Raw genomic sequence first — 21,020 nt, 5'->3', positions numbered from 1 at the left:
TAGAGCCAGAAACATCGGTCACCAATTCACGGTTGATTGAAATGGTGGACAAATTCACATACCCTGATCACCAAGGAGAACGTCATGACGGAAAAAATCAAGCGAAGGACAATCCTAGCAAATAAATGCTATTTTGGACTGAGTAGACATATGAGAAGCAGAAACTTAAGCCAACAAATAAAAATAACCAAATACAAAACCTTTATATAACCATTGTTGACATATGGATCGGAGACATGGACCATCTCCAAGGCAGATGAAAACCTTCTGCTTATATTTGAACGAAGGATGCTGAGAGGAATATTCGGTGGCATCTGTGAAAATGGTGTTTGGAGGAGGAGGTACAACTACAAGATATACCACAGATATAAACATATATTTGGTGGTAAAGACGTAGTATCTCTAATAAAAATAAGAAGACTAGGAAGATGGGCAGGACATCTAGCAAGATCACAACAGAACAACCTTCCTAGAAGAATCCTTATGTCACAGCCTGTACGTGTAGACATATGTAGAAATAGGGGTAGGCCAAAACTCAGATGGAAGGATGGTGTAGATGAGGATGGTAGAAAAATAGGTGCAGCTAACTGGCAACAGTTGGCAATGGATAGAATTGACTGGCGTAATAGACTTGGGAAGGTCGAGGCTCTTTTATAGGGCTGTAGCAGCATCGATGATGATGAGATTGGAACAAAATAAACTTGTGAATGACATTAATAACAATAGATAAGAATATAAAACATTAATCAATGAGTGAAGGCGTGACATAGTGCTACTAAGAACAATTCCCAATATAACACCAGTAGAAAAAGGAACGCACTACAACTCCATCGGCAACATAATAAATGAAGAATGGACTATAACTACCTCGGCACGATAATAAATGAACAATCAAGAGATAAGAGTGCGCATCGGGAAAGCTAGATCAGCCTTCAACCTAATACCTCAAGCCTCTTTAGGCCATCTTCAGGCTCAAGCCATCAGCTTCTTCTTCTTCAAGAGCTACAACCTTTCTCTTGGTATAAGTCACAATGCTGCTATGCTACGCCTTTTCTGTCCTTTTTTATGGTGTTGAATTGTCGACCTTGAACGTTGAACGAATATATGTGCAGATGCAGCAGATTGGAAGCATTTGAGATGTGGCTATATCGGATAATACTTATTATTATGTGGACTAATCGAGTCGCAAATGAGGAGGTCCTCAGAAGAATGGGGAAGAACCGAAAGGTACTGACCACCATCAAATCTCGAAAGTTAGAACATTTTGAACACATTATGCCAAAAGTTAAGAATATTTTTGTATGTACCTTCTGTAGCTTTTCTATATCAACTCGTTGGACGTCCAATGCTTCCTCCAGCTTTTTTATATTCCCCTCAAAATTGTCTGAGTCTGTTTTCAGCGACCTAAAAATATCCGAATATCTGTTTTTTACATGCATGGCTTCTCTGACCTGGACCTCCATAGCGTGTATGTTATTTTGTAATTCCGTGGTACTCTAAAAAATAAATACATAATAAGGAAATACAGTGCGGTATCATAACATAGGCCAGAGCTAGTGGATGCGGACGCATAGTTGAATTAGAGGACGATATTGAAACTGTAAAAGGTTTCACATATCTGGGAGCCCCAGGTAAAACAGAAGAACCAAATATTCCAAGGAGAAAAGTAAAAGAAAAAATATATTTATCTTGTATATGAAACACACACTAGATATCGAAAATTAGAGTCTATAAGACTATTATCAGATCAAGAGTATATTATGGAAAAAAAGAAAGCTGGGTTTTTGCAAGAAAAGTCATAAGGAAGATACTTGGACGTATTAACGTATGGAGATGGATATTCAGGTATAACCATGAACTCTATCAACTGTTCAAAGAGGCATTGATCTCAGGGATGCGTTAAACTTTAGAGACTTCGATGAGCTGATCATGTAGTGAAAATGGAGGCCGAAAAGAGCCTAGATAGTAAAATACATGACGCACGACCAAGGACAGGGGCCACGGAGGAGGTGGGAGAATGCAGTGGTAGCGACTGTGACTCAAAAAATTTGCTAAACGCAGTGGCGTAGCTAGGGTGGGGAGGAGGGGGCGCTCCGCCCCGGGTGTCACCCTTTCGGGGATGACACCCGAGAGACCCGATCCACCCCGATCACAAAAGAATTAATCGTTAATTTGTAACTTTCCTCACTTTACAATCCGACTTTACAAACCGAGTACCATTCGATATTATTTTTTGAACACACGAATCCAAGAAAAATCGAGGTGAAACAGGCATTTCTTGGAGTTGAACAATTAAAAGGAAAAAAGCAGTTGATCTAAGTAACGAAATTCTCAAAAAACTTGAAATTAATGGTTTAGAGATAATATGAAGTCCGTTCACAGGAATACAGCTATTATGAGCGGCGTATGGAGGAATACAATCTCTTAAGTATTAAAGCAACAAACAAAAAAGGCTATTTTCTTTGGATGTACCTATTGATCATTTAATTAATTTATTTGGCCAGCACTCTTGCACAAAATATATCTTGTATAACAATTTTCGGAATTGTAGAGGCAATTTTCAATTTTTGTCTGCTTCCACTAGCTGATGGGAAGTGCTTATTAAACACAGCAAAGTATCTGTTGACTTTCCACAAAAAAGGTTGGACTGCTCACTATGCTGCAGTTAAACAGCTTTTTATTGTGTTTTAGCTGCAATTGAGGAATTATGTCATCAACAAGAAAATTTAGACACCAGAGGTGCTGCACACAACCTAATGCCCGCTATGTGTTATTTCACATATCTTTGTTATCTTTTCTTTTGGAATGATGGAAGAGAAATAAATTTTTGTCAGATTGAATTACAAAGTAAAGGCCTAAATAACCTTGATCAATCAGTGACCAAAATATATAGGGGCACTTCGTCTTTATATTGAAGAAAAACGTGGTGATAAGAAGTATTATAGATGAAGCAATAGATTTTGCCACAAAAAACGAATAATGACATTAAAAACGAATGGATGGTGAGCTAGCTTCCGATACAGGACTCACACTTCGAGCCAAACTTCAAAACGATATGTTGGAATGTTTTGACCTATTCAATGTTTCGTTAATTTTAACAATCTTTATTTTTGGATTTGGGGTGACAACATCCATTACCGCCCCAGCCCACTGCTAAACCTGGAGGAGATCGGCGCGGGACAGAAACTGTGGTGGCATAGTTTGGAGGAGGCAAGGCTCGATTTGGGCTGTAGTGCCATTGGAGAGAGAGAAAGAGAGAGGGAGAACATGATATTAGTTATTCACACATTGGATTCAGAAAAGGTGCTTAGGGATGATATATCTAGGCAGGCTCTATTTGTTTTTACTCACGGTCATTCCTGAGCGTATATACATTGATCAGGATACAATAATGATGGATTATTAGCCATTTACTTAAAATATTTCCCAAGATCATTCTTCTTCTTCTTCAAATGCAAATCCACTAATGGATGTTGGCGATCACATTTTCCATTAACTCTCTGTTTCTTGCAATGTGGATCAGTGATTGTATGTCGGTAATCCCTGTCCATTGCCTTATGTTTCGGAGCCAGGACATTTTCTTGCGTCCTATTCCTCTCTTGCCTTCAATTTTACCCTGGATTATAAGTTGAAGGAACTGGTCAAGATCATTCGCAAAAGAATATATACAAAATGCGAGGATCAACTACCAAGAACACAATTCGGATTTCGTGATGCTCTGGGAACACGGAAGGCCCTTTTTGATGTACCTACAAGTGCTATTTCAGGGATACATGGATGCAAATTGTGAGATATACGTATGCTTTATAGATTACCAGAAAACATTTGACAGAGTAAAACATGACAAATTAATAACTCTAATGCAAGAAATTGGAATTGACAACAGAGATCTAAGAATTATCAGAAACATTTATTATAGAGCATCCCAAATCCCAAAGTTGTATTAAGATAATAAAATTTATGAAAATTAACTTCTAGTAAGGATTGTAGTTTACCTTCTTTACTGGTACTTCCACCTTCTTACTGAGTTCTCTTTTGTCATGTTTATTGAGCAGCTTTTGATATTTCGCAGCCAGTTCCGTTAGGTACTTTCTTCTCTGAAAAATAAGAACATATATATTATGTACAAATCATTATAAACGCTTTGGGAGAATCTGTTAAACCTATAATGAAAAATAACAACAGGTTTTTTTGCTTTCGTATTTTTTTATTTTTTTAAGAGAATATATCTATATATATTTACCAATAGTTTACAAAATGAAATATGGCGTTTTAAAGGTCAAAGAGCTAATAGAAATCTAGAGATCGCCCATAGAACTTGTGGAAAGGTATCTGTATTTGGGCCACGAAGTAAAATTAACGCTAGATAACCAAACCTGTTAATTAGTTAATTATTCAAAAGAATAAGTTTATGTCGGACTGAATTCGGAAAAATGAGAGATGTGTTTAAAATAAATATCGCACTCCATTTAAAAAGAAAAGCTTTGAACCAGTACGTTCTACCAGTTCTCACATACGGAGTGAAAGCCATAACTCTCACAAAAACATCAGCGGAGAAATTGAGAAGGACGCAGCTTAAAATGGATAGATCGATGTTTAGAATCATCATCATCATCATCATAGACCTCCCTCATTTTTGTCCATTGTGCTCTATTTTGAGCACTTTGCATTCAATTTCTTGACATTTTCTTGAGATCGTCAGTCCAACGAGTCGGGGGTCTTCCTTTACTTCTTTTGTCTAATCTCGGCCTACACTCAAGCAATCTCTTTGTCCACCTTTCATCACTGATTTGGGCGACCGACATGTCCGGCCCAGTTCCATTTCAATGTGGCAATTCTGGAAATTACATCGGTAACTCCTGTTCGTCGTCTTAAGTCTTCATTACTCGGTATAGAAGCGATATACTCAGCATTGACCTTTCCATTTTCCTCTGAGCTATTTGCAGCGTTTTAGAAGTAGTAGCTGTCAATGTCAAAGTTTCCGCACCATAGGTCATCACAGGTAACACACATTGGTCAAATGTTTTACGTTTTAAAGAAATTGGTATATCGCTTTTAAAGATGTCTTTGAGTTTTCCATACTTGGAATAAGCTTAAGAAATTCAACGGCGTAACCAGGATGATCCTAAAGGGGGGAAGGGGTTACAACTTCAAAATGGCTTGATTTGTCAGCAAAACCTTTGAATATCCATAATGGTGTTAAGCATATAGAGCTCAAAGTACATCCCAATGGGGGGATTATAACCCCCAAAACCACCCCCTGGTTACGCCTATGTAAGAAATAGACTAAGAAAGAAACGAGGAAGTTTATAGATGAACTGGAGTGGAAAATATTATCGAATGCATTACAACAAGACAAACATGGAGACAGACGGGACATGTAGCAAGAATAAGAGACGGCATGGGGGCAAATTGTTGCTTGAGTGGAGACCACGGGTAAACAAGGGAGGCCGGGGAAGACCAACAACGCGATGGACCGACCAGGGCCGCCGAGAGGAATGAGCGGGCCCCGGTAAGAAATGAAAAACGGGCCCCCGGTAAAAAGTGAATAGCGAAAAAAATTGTTTAGTTTTTATAGAAATAAAATTATCAATAATATATATTAAGAAACATTTTAAATATAACTTTTATTTAATTTTGATTATAGTTTTAAAATATGTAGTGAAAATCGGTATGAAAATTTTACAATATCGTTATCTACTTTTCGAGGTTTTTGAAGTTATACTTCTTAGGCGCGATTGAGAGTAAAATTTTTCATAAATCTGCGCGCATGCGCACACAGACAGTATGACGTTTAGTTGCTAATCTTTCAAATTATGTATCAGCGCAAATAAGCCATTAAAATAATATATTAGTGTTTTTTAGTAAATGTATTATTTATTATAATTGTGTGTCTTTGGATTTGTCTTCCTTGGGCGTAAAATAATAAAACATCTATTTTTATATTTCACTTGTCACCGTGTGTGTAATTATGTATATCTGAAACGTCAGTAACATGCGCCTTGATGGCCTGGTTGGTAGAGCATTGGACCAGAGATCGAGAAATCGCGAGATTGCGGGTTCAAATCCTGGACGATTCATACTTTTTCTTTTTTTTTTAATATTTGGCATTGTTAAGTTTTGGTTAATTTTTGGTAATTATTGTTAATTTTTTGTATTGTAATTGTTAAGTATATTTATTTCGTTGAAATTATATAATAGAAGTATAACTTCTTACGTGCGTACAAAGTACAAACACATTCTTTTTGATTGGCAAAGATGTCTATAATTTTAGATAAATAGCAGGATTTTACCAAACCATTCTCAATGCACAAAGTTGCTAGGCCAGTTACCCGATCCTGTTTCATTGTAGATCTCATAGTATTTTTTATGCGAGAAAGAAAACTAAAGGATCTTTTCCTTTTTGCGACTACCACCGATAATGTGCAAAATATTCTTGACGCTATAACGAAGTTAGGAAATAATGATTCCAGTTTGGGATGTTTAATTTTATTAAGTAAATCTATTGGAGAAAGTTGAGATTCACAAATATTCTCCTTGTATATCTCTATCGTCTACATATAGACTCTGAAGACTCTACCGTCTTTTTTATAAAACTCGCTTTATTTTTTTTATTTCTTATCTTTTTTCTTGTCTTATTTTTTTTTTCTTAATATTGGCGTTATCTTCATCTCAGAATGTCCATAAAATGGTAAATAGCGAATGAATTTCAATTGCCGCAATAAATCTTCTGGTTAAGTTGCTTATGTACTCCAGAGAAATAAGGCAAAAATATACCATGTTCGGGACACTTGAGCAGCCAGGTTGCAAATGGGTTTTTTGGGTACTATATACCTAATACATTATACATACAAAAATGCCCGTCACAGTTCGGACGAGAAATTTAGTTATTAACAAATAAGGGTCAAAAATGAGAGTTTTTTCGTTTAAATCGCTACGGGTAAAAATAAGATAATTAAATATCTTATTTACACTGTTATTCTCGTAGTAGATGAGCCAAGGTTTAAAATTGCAGTTTTTGAATTTCGGTTCGATCATTTGTTGCTTCAGAAATTGCAAAATAATACTCAAATTTCGAGAATAAAAAAATTGCTATAACTTTTGTGAAAATGACCTTAAGACTTTCATATTGCACGAAAAGTTGAGACAAACAGTCCATATAATGCACAAAAAATTTTAAGACGATTCGTCAATTAGTTTAAATTTTATTCAATTTGTTTATTCCAATGAGCTTTTTTTTCGCAATAATATTGTTCAGAAAATAGTAAAATAATAGCAATTCTGTGAAAATCACATGAAAGAAGAAAAGTCATGATTTCCAAGTATTTAAAAAAAAATCATTAAAAAGTCATTTTTATCATTCCGAAAACATTTTACTAAAGTATGGTCATTTTTAGTTCAAAAACAATTTGAATAACTTTGTTAATATTGACTGTAGATTAAAACTACTTTGAGATTTGATAAGCTGATATTTTTATACGAATTTTCAAAAAACACTTTTTGCCTATGTTAATTACAGTCAAAGTTAGCCACTTTTTTTATTTAATTGACAGCTACTTTGTTTATAGCAATTAAGCAGCCCAACTAGCGCCATTTCGAAGTTCAAGGTATATAGTTTATGTGTAAAAGTTTGAGTAAACTTTAAACTTCAACAGAGTTGTTAATAAAGCTTTAAAAATAACGTTCTAACGAAATCGATTGGTGGTCGGTGGAAATGAATTATTAAAATCCGTGCACTCAAAAAATTAAACTGATTCTTCAAACATATCCTGCGATTAATATCTCCAGAGCTTTTTGATGGATTTTGATCATAATTTTTTTAAATTGTATGTACTTGTAGTCTTGTAGAATACGTTATGTACGTAAATCCCCACCTAGCATTTGAAAATATTAGGGGGAGTTCCCCTTATCACTCAGGGATATGAAAAATAGATTACGACCGATTCAAAGACCTACCGAATATACATATATAATTTCATAAAAATCGGTCAAGCGGTTTCGGAGGAGTATGACAACTAACACTGTGACAGGAGAATTTTATAGATGTAAATATATAGATGGGTATTAACAAATAGGGGTTGGTGATGGAAAAGTGTAAATTAAGGGTTGTATGTATTTTTTAATCCTACATCATATAAAATTAAGATAGACAATTTTGTCCAAAGAAATTAAAAAAAATGTCAGGGGGGCAACCCCCCTTATAACTTATGGATATGAAAAATAGATTAAAACCTATTCTTAGTCCCATAGGATATACTTGTAAAATTTCATAAAAATCGGCCAAGCCGTTTCGGAGTAGTATGGTAACTAACACTGTTACAGGAGAATTTTATGTATATTGAAGTAACCGTGAATTAAATAATAAAAGTGGCTAACGTTGACCGTAATTAACATAGGCGAAAAGTTTTTTTTTTAAATTTTTGTAAAAATACCAGCTTTTGAAATTCCAAGGTAAATTTACTCTACAGTCAATATTAACAAAGCTATTCAAATTGTTTTCAAGCCAAAAATGACTCTACTTTAGTAAAATGTTTTCGTAGTGACAAAAATTACTTTTTAATGATTTTCTTCAATAATTTGAAAACAATACTATTGTTCTTTCATGTGGCTTTCACAGAATTTCTATATAATTATTATTTTCTGAAAAAAAACATTACAAAAAAAAGGGGTCTAGGACATTTCGGCGTCGCCGTTTCGGCGTGGCCATTTCGGCGTGGCCGTTTGGGCGTAGAGCCGTTTCGGCGTAGGCCGTTTCGGCGTCGGCCATTTCGGCGTCAGAGATTTTATTTTAGTTGACTAAATACCTACATTGGAGTCTATTAGTAAGACATTATTTTGAAAAAAATCTTTTAATATAGTTATTTAAGTAGATACATTGGAGTCCATTGATCACAAAATTTTAATATTAATGGTAGATTTGTATATGTCAATTTTATACTTATGTGTGTGTGCTTGTTATTTAGCTCATAGTTAATGTAATATCTGTAATTGGCTTCTAGCTGTAGATATTATATATAAATAAATGAATAAACAAGATTTTGGAAAAATGAATATTTTATTTTAGTTATTATTTACATGTTATAATTAGATATGTGCTAGTCCAATTAAAAATTCTGAAACATTTATACTTACATACAAGACATTTATATTTAACCTACAAAACTTATTCACGAAATATTAATTAAAATAAAGTACCTACTTACATATTATAATTATGTGCTAGTCCTCTTAAAAATTCTAAAACATCCCCGTTTGCATCAAAATTTCCCACAAGCCGTGAAATGCGATCATCTGCGTCTCTGTATTTTCTTAATTTCAATGGTGGGAGATTACCTGCCACAAGTTGCTCGAAATAGACATCTCGACCTTTCTGCACCTGACGCAGGCCATCTATAAATTTCCATATGGTTGGATGATCTGCTCCCAATTCCATCTTGAGTCTTCTATGGGCGGCCTCAGCGTGATTATTTGTCCGGTCTTCTCCATCCAGAGTTCTCTGGTAGAGGTTCCACATCCTTTGGGGAAATAAACTTGGTCTTCTGCCATTTCCTCTTCTGTTCATACGTCCAATATAGTAGTCTTCAAACCAGTCTACAAGTGGTTGGTGTTCAGCAGGTAGAGCTTCCGCTAGAACGGCAAAGGCATCATCTAAATGTTCGATAGGAACAAATGCTAATGCTGTCAACATTCTGCAATTTAAAGCGAATTGTGGATCAGCATTATACTCTCTCGTATATCCCATAGCAGCCACTTGTTTCTTCATATTTTGTGCCAAATGGAAAAAACATCCATTGATGTCGACGCCTGGAAAACAATCTTCCATTGCCTTAAATGCCGCCTGTTCGAAATCGCAATGGATTGCTCTGGGTTGCAAATTTGGTACAATTTGTCTGATCAATTCAAACATACGGGTATATGTGGATCTTGTTTTATTCGGCAGCATGGCATAAAATATTGGATGGACTCCATTATATTTTGTGGCCATAACTGTGTATACTTGTAAAAATAGAGATGGTGCTATAGCAAATGTACCGTCACCATACCACACATCTGAGGTCTGTAGATGTTGCAGCCACGATTCTCTCCCGAAAATCAAAATTCTTTGCAATCCTTCTCCATCATCTGCTAATAAAAAATTTTCTTCTACACCATCTTGTAACGTGTAAACACGATAAGACTCGGGAATTACTAACTCTTCAACAGTTGTCGGATTTGATGGGGCTGCATGAACTTCGTTACGTTTTCGTCTGATGAATTTTCTCATCGCGCCAGTGTTTGGGAGCCGACCATGACAAGCTTGACTTGTATTTCTCAGGCACTCATTGATTACCACTATTGTCCCTTCGTTTGTTTCTGTAGCACGCTTTTTCATTTTTGTAACAACTTGTGCTACTTCCACGTCCATCGCCGAGGAGTCGTGAGTGTGAACATTTACTTTCTTGATGACTTCACCATCTCTTGTATGTATTCTTGCTTTGCACGTTTGTTTCCTCTCACACCTCCAAAATTTTAGGGATTCATCGCTTTTACTAACAGCGTCAAAAACATACATGAAACCATCAGTGGTAAATTTCTCTCTTCCTCTGGTCGATAAAATTTTTCGTTCCATAGCTTAAAAATTCTTCGTCTGTATATCGTATAAATACTACTATGAAATATTATAAGACACTACATAAACTCTTAAACTGATCTCTGTTCGAGGTATTTCCTAATAATAGTACATTATATACCGCGGGACTGAAGTAGTACATTTAATCCTGAAGGTAAAGTTTATGGCCCGACCGCAGGGAGGGCCATAATTTACCTGAAGTTTTACCTAAGTTTTCGAGGAAATGTTAATAACATTATTATGTGATTTATAGAATTTTGTATTTAAATTTTCGAAGAAACTGCAATAAATATAGGGATAACTATTATTATACTAACTAATGGTAAATATTTTAAAAGCAGATTCCTTTCAAGAAAATATTGTATAATTTAATTTTTTTTAAAAATATACATTCTGCAAATATTTTTGCTTAAAAAAGATATTTTAACAATATTAAAATTCTCCGTCTATATACCATATAATGTATGTCTAATTAAAGTTGAAAAATGTCAGTTATCATCTAATTAGCTCTGGGACAATTAAGAGAACAGCAATTATTATTAATATGCATTAATAAAAAATCCAATATAGGTATTTGCAGAATAAAATATAACAAAATGTTTATAAAAGAAATATATTTAGTTTATTTTTCTACTTGACCATTAATGTTAAAATTGTGTGACCAATGAACTCCAATGTATTTAAATAACTATATTAAAAGATTTTTTTCCAAAAAATTGCCTGACCAATAAACCTCAATGTAGGTATTTAGTCAACTAAAATAAAATTTCTGACGCCGAAATGGCCGACGCCGAAACGGCCTACGCCGAAACGGCCTACGCCGAAACGGCTCTACGCCCAAACGGCCACGCCGAAATGGCCACGCCGAAACGGCGACGCCGAAACGTCCCATTCCGAAAAAAAAGCTCTTTGGGAAAAACAAATTGAATAAAATTTAAACTAATTGACGAATCGTCTTATAATTTTTTGTGCAGTATATGGACTCTTTGACTCAACTTTCTGTGAAATATAAAAGTCGTAAGGTCACTTTCGCGAAAGTTATAGCAAATTTTTTATTTTCGAAATTTTAGTTTTATTTTGCAATTTTCGAAGCAAGAAATGATCCGACCAAAATTAAAAAACTTGCGTTTTAAACATTGGCTCATCTACTAACAGAAGAATACTATAAATAAGATATTTAATTATCCTATTTTTACCTGTAGTGATTTAAACGAAAAAACTGCCATTTTTGACTCTTATTTATTAATAACTAAAATTCTCGTCCGAACTGTGACGGGCATTTTTGTGTGTATAATGTATTAGGTATATAGTACACAAAAAACCCATTTATAACCTGGCTGCTCAAGTGTCCCGACAAAAACCTTATTTCCCTGGAGTAATGATACAATCTATGACAATATTAAATATTTCACAGCGAAATATTGCGTCGGGCTCAAAATTATCAGTCGCCTCAATAATAGGCTCTATATTTCAAAATAGAGGTAAAGGTAATATTAAATATAGCTGAATATTAACAAAATGCATTATGCACATAAAGTGAGGAGCAAAAAAACGGGAAAATTACGTATTTGATCTGTTCAATTCTGGGCCCCTTATATCGCCGGGCCCCGGTAAAATGTACCGGCTGTACCCCCCTCTCGGCGGGTCTGGGACCGACAACCTCAAATTGGCGACTTGTGACCAATTTGATAGCGGAGCCGCAGAAGAGACTAAGATAAAAATATCTGAAGGAGTCCCTATGTTCAACAATGGACAAATCAAGCTGATTTGTCCACTTTTCTCTTTGATAAGGGTACCTTCATCATACTCTTCTAGTAATTCTTTGAAAATATGTTGAGAGCAAACATTGGAAAGCAGAATTTATCACGCTTGCTAAAAGAACATTTTGGAATTTGAAAAACTTACGAGAAAATAAAGATAAGGAAGTTAAATCATTTAAAGCTATTAGAGTATGATTAAAATTACATCTCTCTCACAGTCTCTCTAATAAAAAGATCAGTTTTAACATGGAATTTTAGTGGTATTCTAATAGCTTTAATTCAATATCCTACTTTTTATTTTCTCTAGAGATTTTCAAATCCAAAAGTTTGTTTCGCATGAAGTAGCCAACTGCACGAAATCCCAATTTCACAAGAATTCAAACATTTTGCATAATCGTCTGTTATTTAGTCAATTTAAATACATTAGACAAACTTTTATGATTCCATATGCTGTTTTAGAACCTCTCTAGTGGATCTACATCATTTTTGATGGCCACTTGCCACTTTTATAATAGCCCATTATAAAAATGATGAATATTAATAGTTTTATTCCTTTTAATGGTACCTAATAATTAGTACAAAAAAGTATTATATGTATGTAAAATCATTAAAAACATTAGCAATTTTATAAAATATGTCGACTTTATTGCACAGTGGCGGTTCTACGGGGAGAATAGGTGAAATTTCCCCTCATAAGAAACTCCAAAATTCATGAAACTTACGGCCCATAGACAGACAAAATTAACCCTATAAACCCGCTAGTTAGGAAACTTATACCACAGGCTGTGGGTGAAAAAACGTGATATAATTCAGGAATTGTTGAAACCTATCAGATGTTGTAAAGGACGATGCCAGGAATAACTTCTACTAAAATGTAACCAAAAATATTGTGCGCTTTTTTTTAATTGCGATTTTCATTTGTTAAATTTGCAATTTTTATTGATTTTTAATTTTGTAGCTTAGGATATTGATTTTAGAGAAAAACTTTTTAATAGAAAGTTGTAGTAAATTAAAAAACCTACAATTTGAGCTATGGTAAGTTTAATTTTGTTAATTGGTTATTGCAAAACAGCCTGCGAAAAGTAAAAAATGGCCTTTTTTTCCAATTGCATTATTTATTGTACAAATAATTTTTTTTATTTTTTAAAGCTTTAAAATGAAGATCTTTCAATTCCAAACATAAAAAAAATTGTAAGGCCAGATTAACTAATTTGTTGCTTAGATATTATAAATTGTTTATCCCAAGAGGTCAAATGTCGAAGGCTATAACTTTTTGAAAAAAAAATCAGTAGAGAGTTGGTGAAACATCCAATCTCCTTCTAAAGAGTCATATTTTCATATTCTGATGTAAATAAATGCGTAAAACATTTTTAAACCTCTAATTTTTGGATTTGAAAATAAGGGAGCAAATTTCGTTATAAACATTTAGAGCTGAAGCGGCACTGTACATCCTATAAGTTTTTAACTTACATATTATTGTTGCTGAAGATGAAACGAAGATTTATAAAAAAATAAAAATTTTCTACGACCAACTGAAGCCGAGATAATTTTTGGGTTTCAAAATAAGGGGGCAAATTTCGTTATAAACATTTAGAGCTGAAGCGGCCCTGTATATCCTATGAGTTTCTAACTTACAGATTATTGTTGCTAAAGACGAAACGAAGATTTATAAAAAAATTAAAATTTCCTACAACCAACTGAAGCCGAGATAATTGTTTTTTTTTTTCTTAAAATCATAGTGCCTTTATTTAGAACAATTAAGAAATTATTTTACAGTCATTGACTAAAGAAGGACTTATATTATCTTAAAATAAAAATTATTATAAAATATAATTACATTTAATTATCAAAAATTATTTTTTATATCGGTGCTTTTGCAAGCGGCCGAATTTTGCAAATCGCCCGGTTCGCTTCAAATCCGCGCGCTCGGAAAATTTTTACGTAACTTTTATTAAATTTTGACAGAAAACAATTTAATAATATTACCATTATAATATACAGTCTATTTACCACTGTATTTGTTTTTCTTGATAAACTTTTATATGTGAAATCCAAAAAGAATAGTCACTACAAGAAGAAAAAGTTTTATATTGTATATTATAGTAAGAAGTAACATTAATATTATTATATTTATGTAACAATGAAAAAATTAAAAATATAGTTATATATGTCATATATATTGTTATGATCTGCTTCTTATTGATTTTATATTAATTATTATTTATTTTATTAATTATTTAATTGTCGCAAATGATACATAAAAAATGAATAAAAAATCTCAGGGTGCCTTTTTATAATATCAAGAAAATGTCTAAATTATCTTACGTTATACTTATCTTCTCTCGTGGGTTCAGTATCTCTTAGTTCATCCTAATCGGGATAAAATAGGGAAAAGAAATAAAGCAAAATATAAAATAAACATACAGAATTGTCTTTTATTTATCAAAATCGATACTCTAAAAATCTATAAAATCTAAAACCTGTGGACACAGATGTCCGAATGAAATTTCTACCATTTAAATTTATTCTAGTTAAAAAAAAACAAATTAATGGGTTTGTTCCCGATGACTTTGGTACAACAAAATAAACAAAACCAAATTATGTATTCGCAAGATTAGCTATACTCCCTATTTACTTTCTGAAATATTGGAATTTTAATTCCTACGCTTTTTACTCAAAATTTTAGTTTCCGAACATAAAATAATCTTTCACATAAGTTGACTGACCTTTTGCTTCACTCACTCTGATGTCTTCTCGTGACCCAAAACAGCTCTCCCTCGTTGACTATGTTAAAGGCTACTCATCAAAGCCCTCTCCGTTCTCCAGCTTCAAAACTATCAGCATACCAGCACCAATTCTCCAACAAGCCAGGCCTCTTTTGACCAGTACTCGATTCAAACAAAACTCCAAAAATTCTCTGCTCTCCTTCTCACAATAATACAGAATCAAAGAGGTATTTCGTCTCAATTTGATCTGTCTCTCGTTCCACTTTTCAGCACTATTCTCCACTATCAAACAACCACTGGCACTTGCTAACTATCTATCCACGAAAACGTCGAACTGCTCCTCAGCGATGCCAATAACATAATGCCTTCTTTTTCAAACTCACTCAATCATTCAAACCACTTTTCCCCTTCCAACTTGCCAAGAATCAGAAACATTTCTTTTTTCCATTCGACAAACAAACAGTCATTTTCAAAATTATTCCGACCATCCTAATTACTTTCGGGGAACCCTACAATATTTACTCGGGTTGAAACAAAGATATTAAAATTCCAAACTTTCTTTTAAACCATTTTTCTAGAAAATGATAATTACCTCTACCTGTGGATTCTATAGTTCCCGTAATAAACAATCTTTTTCCATTTTAAATCTAAATACATCGTCCTTTTCACTTTAATTATTCACAAAAGTCTTTAATGGTTCAATGGCTTCAGAAATGAAATTTCACATATAAAAGTTTATCAAGAAAAACAAATAGACTGTATATTATAATGGTAATATTAAATTGTTTTCTGTCAAAATTTAATACAAGTTACGTAAAAATTTTCCGAGCGCGCGGATTTGAAGCGAGCCGTGCGATTTGCAAAATTCGGCCGCTCGCAAAAGCACCGATTTTAAAAATAATTTTTAATAATTAAATGTAATTATATTTTATAATAATTTTTATTTTAAGATAATATAAGTCTTTCTTTAGTCAATGACTGTAAAATAATTTCTTAATTGTTATAAATAAAGGCACTACGACTAAAGAAAAAAAAAACAATTATCTCGGCTTCAGTTGGTGTAGAAAATTTTTATTTTTTTATAAATCTTCGTTTTGTCTTCAGTAACAATAATCTGTAAGTTAGAAACTCATAGGATGTACAGGGCCGCTTCAGCTTTAAATGTTTATAACGAAATTTGCCCCCTTATTTTCAAACCCAAAAATTATCTCGGCTTCAGTTGGTCGTAGAAGTTTTTTATTTTTTTTTACAAATCTTTGTTTAATCTTCAGCAACAATAATCTGTAAGTTAAAAACTCATAGGATGTACAGGGCCGCTTCAGCTCTAAATGTTTATAACGGAATTTGCCCCCTTATTTTCAAACCCAAAAATTAGAGGTTTAAAAATGTTTTACGCATTTATTTACATCAGAATATGAAAATATAACTCTTTAGAAGGAGATTAGATGTTTCACCAACTCTATACGATTTTTTTTTCAAAAAGTTATGGCCTTCAACATTTGACCTCTTGGGATAAACAATTTATAATATCTAAGCAACAAACTCGTTAATCTGGCTTTACAATTTTTTTTTATATTTGGAATTGAAAGGTCTTCATTTTAAAGCTTTAAAAAATAAAAATAAATTATTTGTACAATAAATATTGCAATTGTAAAAAACGGCCATTTTGGACTTTTCGCAGGCTGTTTTGCAATAACCAATTAACAAAATTAAACTTACCATAGCTCAAATTGTAGGTTTTTTAATTTGCTACAACTTTCTATTAAGAAGTTTTTCTCTAAAATCAATATCCTAAGCTACAAAATTAAAAATCAATAACAAATGAAAATCGTAATTAAAAAAAAAGCGCACAATATTTTTGGTCACATTTTAGTAGAAGTTATTCCTGGCATCGTCCTTTACAACACCTGATAGGTTTCAAAAATTCCTGAATTATATCCTGAAATCGACCTATTTTTCACCCACAGCCTGGGGTATAAATGAACTTTGTAACGGGTAGCTCTTTCAGGACGACAGACTCAGTAAAAAACAGGTTAAAAAAAGAATGTGTGTGTGTACTTTGTACGCACGTAAGAAGTTATACTTCTATTATATGATTTCTTAAAAATAAATATACTTTAAACAGTTTGTTTTAATTTTTTTAAACACCAAACGAATTTTGTGCTTACCGCTTTCAAAAAAATAAAAAAAAAGTATAGGATTGCTCCGGACTCGAACTCAAGACCTCTCGATCTCTGGCCGAATGCTATACCAAATACGCTACGAGGACTGTGTCTGTATCGGTTCGGATGTACCTAATGACAATTCACAGTAACAAACAGACAAGTACAATAAATATACAATAAAATGTTTTAATAATACTAATCTTACTCCTGAGGAAACAAATCCAAAGACACAAAAATTATAATAAATATATTTACTAAAAACATTAATATATTCTTTTCACACCTTCTCTTGCACTGATATATTTATACATAACTTGAAAGATTTAGCAACTAAACGCCATACTGTCTGTGTGCGCATGCGCGCAGTATTATGAAATTTTACTCTCAATCGCGCCTAAAGAAGTATAACTTCAAAAATATTTTTAAGAAACGCTTTTTTTAGTTACGAGTGACTAAAATTAAACATATTATAAAAAAATCAACTAAAAAGCAAAAAATAAAAAAAATTGAAAAATCCAACACATTCGTCAAAGAAAAGCGTGGCACGTCTTCATCGAATAAACGGTTTTAGCACCACGCTTTTCTTTAACGAATGTGTTAGATTTTTTCAATTTTTTTTATTTTTTGCTTTTTAGTTGATTTTTTTATATGTTTAATGTCTATACCGGTGTTTTTTCTAAGACTACAATAAAAACACGAATTTTTTGAATTCGAGTATTGGTTGAAGTTTTGTTTCGTATCGTATTGAAATTTGACACTAATAAACGCCGATTTATACAGGGTGGTTCATCTTATTCGCCTCGGTCTCTGTACGGAAAACCACTTGATATTTAAAAAAATATATATACAGGGCCTTTAATACTACAATCTAAAAATAATGTGAATTATACGGGGTGCTCCAAAAAAGAGTGGTATATCAAAGTTATATTTTTTCTTATGGAATGCCCTATATCTGATGACATTATTGAATTGACCTTAAAAAATAAGCTATGCTTTTATAAGAGTTCCCTATACCTAAATACAGGGTGTTTTGATTTATATCGAATTTTGTAAAAATGTAAGGTTTTAGAAAAAAATAAATATCTACGAATTTAAGAAGCAGTAACAAATTATTTCTTGGATCTTAATAACAGACTATTTAGCGTACTTAAACAGATGCTTATTGCAATAAAATTTCTTACAGGGTGGTGAAAATATGAGATTGTTCTATTAACAAACTCAAGCTGTAATAACTTACTTATTTTAAATAGAACACCCTGTATCTTACTAGTCTATCGCGTAGAAAATTTACTTAGCTTTCAATTTGTATTAGGGTTTCCTATACCTATCTTTTTACAGGGTGGTCAAAATATTAGATTGTTCTATTAACAAATTCAAGCTGTAATAACTTACTTATTTTAAATGGAACACCCTGTATCTTACTAATCTATCGCGTATAAAATTTACTTAGCTTTCAATTCTTATTAGGGTTTCCTATACCTATCTCCCTTCATTTTTTAAATATTTAAAGATTTCCTAATTTGTAAGCTTTAAAAATTAGAATTAAGTACCTATGTCGTGGTTATGTACAACAAACACATCACCAACACCGGCAATATACTTAAATATCTTAGTCAAGATAGTTTCATTAATAAAATTCACATTTTTATCATTTAATCACACAGAGTGTTCTTATTTTAAATGACTTACTCGATATTCTATTCTTTATAATGGAAGATATTTAAAATCTCTTCAATTCCATGTAATCATTCTCAATACACATGTTATTCTGTAAATATAAATTCCCATGTTATTCTGTAAATACCCATTTTTACATATTTTTGTACAATAGGCTCGTTTTCGTCAAAGTAACCATTGCATTTAATTGTTTGTAATTGCGATTTAAAGATTCAAAAAAAAGTGGCGTTCTTAAATTTACTTAATAACCGTTGGGTTAAGATATGGAAAATCCTTATACGGAATGAAATATAATTTAAATATCTTCCAGAATACGGCATCTAATATAGGTTATGCAGTTTAAAATAAACATATTATTCAATTTCACATGTAGGCCAAAATCAACTAAAATAATACAACACTCTGTATGATTACATGATAACAATGAAAATTTTATTAATGACAGTATCTTGTCTAAGTATATTGCCGGTGTTGGTGATGTGTTGTACATAAACACGACATAGGTACTTATAGCCTAATAAAATAAAAAAAAAGTCAAAATGTAAATTCATACAGGTTGAAACAAATTTGATATCAAAGTTTAGGTGTATACAAAAGATATTTTCAAAAAAGTATCCAGATCATACAAGGGGATCATTGTTTGAATAATTAAAAAGTGGTCATTTTTGCAAAAAAATTACTTTTTTAACTGCTGAGGTCATTCAATTACTAATCAAAGTCAATAGGATTATTTTCTGTAAAGTTGAAGGGTAAATCTTTCACATAAGACTTACTTAATTAAATTTGACCCCCTCTTTATTTAAATAATTGTATATAAAACTTTAAAAACACATTTGCAAAAAATTATTTTTAGCGTTTTAAATGAACACTATAAAATATCTTTTTTTACAGAAGAAGTTGTGCTATGTTACCAGTATTAAGCAAAAAAAATTGGTCCAAAAATATTTAATATTTTTTGAGATATTGAATTTGTTTATTAAATGTTACTATATTTTCAATTGCAAAAACGCGGTTGTTGCCAAAGAAATATTCACCTGAATAAGATCTCGTTATTTTGATTTTTATCGATAATTTCGATAAATGTATTTATAAATTCAAATTTCAACGAAACTCCCCACTAAAATGGCATTTGAAAATTATTCAAATTTGTTTATATTTTGTTTTTTTAATAACGTCGCGGGGATTAAGTATTTTGAAATACCGTTGCGATAATTGGGTTCCTGGGAATTTTTTACTAATTAACAAAAATTTTTTTTCGTTTTTTCTTCTTCTTTTTTTTCTTGGAGTTATATTACTACGGGCCCTTTTAGGGTTAAATTTCATTAAGAATATTGAATCTGTGAGTTGTAGATTCTAGACCTAAAAATATTAAGATTTAACTAAAATCTCTTAAATAAAATGTGGCTACTTACTGAGTTACAGGGTGTTTTATTTAAAAATTTAAAAATTATTGTTACCAAGTACTTTAAAACTATTTAACGTATCCTTATCATACTTGGCAGAAAGTGTGGCTATTATACACCCTACTAAATTGTGATTAATAATCGTTTCTAGCTAGTGCCACAGGCGTACGACAGGGGATAGTGAATGATTAACCCTTCCCAAATTCTACGCCACTGAGTGAATTACTATTTTAGCGAAATTTTTCGATTCTCCAATACTTTGTATGTAAATAACTTTATTGGTATCGATAAAGTCATCAGTGTGCGAGATATTCGAAGTTTAAAATGAATGAATTATTAATGAATCAAAATAACTATGCCGTTTCATTTTAAACGTCCAATATCTCGAAAACTAATGACTTAATCGTTACCAGTAAAGAGTATATTATTTACACAAAAAGTATTGGAGAATCAGAAAATTTAGCTAAAATAGTATTTCCCTCAGTGGCGTAGAATTTGGGAAGGGTTACTCATTAACTATCCCTTGTCGTACGCCTCTGGTAGTAGATTGAAACTTTTATTTATCACAATTTAGTAGACTGTAGAGTACTCACACTTTCTGCCAAGTATGATAAGGATACGTCAAATAGTTTGAAAGTACTTGGTAAAAATAATTTTTAAATTTTTAAATAAAACACCCT

The 21,020-nt window shown here is 32.5% G+C and overlaps 1 protein-coding gene across 1 annotated transcript in view; it reads right to left on the bottom strand.

Moving 5' to 3' along the window:
- The window catches only part of LOC114342721 (tropomyosin-1, isoforms 33/34), a 45,187-nt gene that overhangs the window by 9,982 nt on the left and 14,185 nt on the right, over positions 1 to 21,020 (bottom strand). Inside the window, exons 3-4 of the mRNA XM_028293541.2 lie at positions 3,996 to 4,097; positions 1,308 to 1,496 (exon numbers count right to left, since the gene is read on the bottom strand). Of these exons, the coding sequence (XP_028149342.1) occupies positions 1,308 to 1,496; positions 3,996 to 4,097 (291 nt within the window). The remainder of the gene's footprint in view (positions 1 to 1,307; positions 1,497 to 3,995; positions 4,098 to 21,020) is intronic.

Source organism: Diabrotica virgifera, chromosome 5 (assembly GCF_917563875.1).
Source record: "Diabrotica virgifera virgifera chromosome 5, PGI_DIABVI_V3a".
Taxonomy (NCBI): Eukaryota; Metazoa; Arthropoda; class Insecta; order Coleoptera; family Chrysomelidae; genus Diabrotica; species Diabrotica virgifera.
This window is presented reverse-complemented; position numbering and strand designations above follow the sequence as displayed.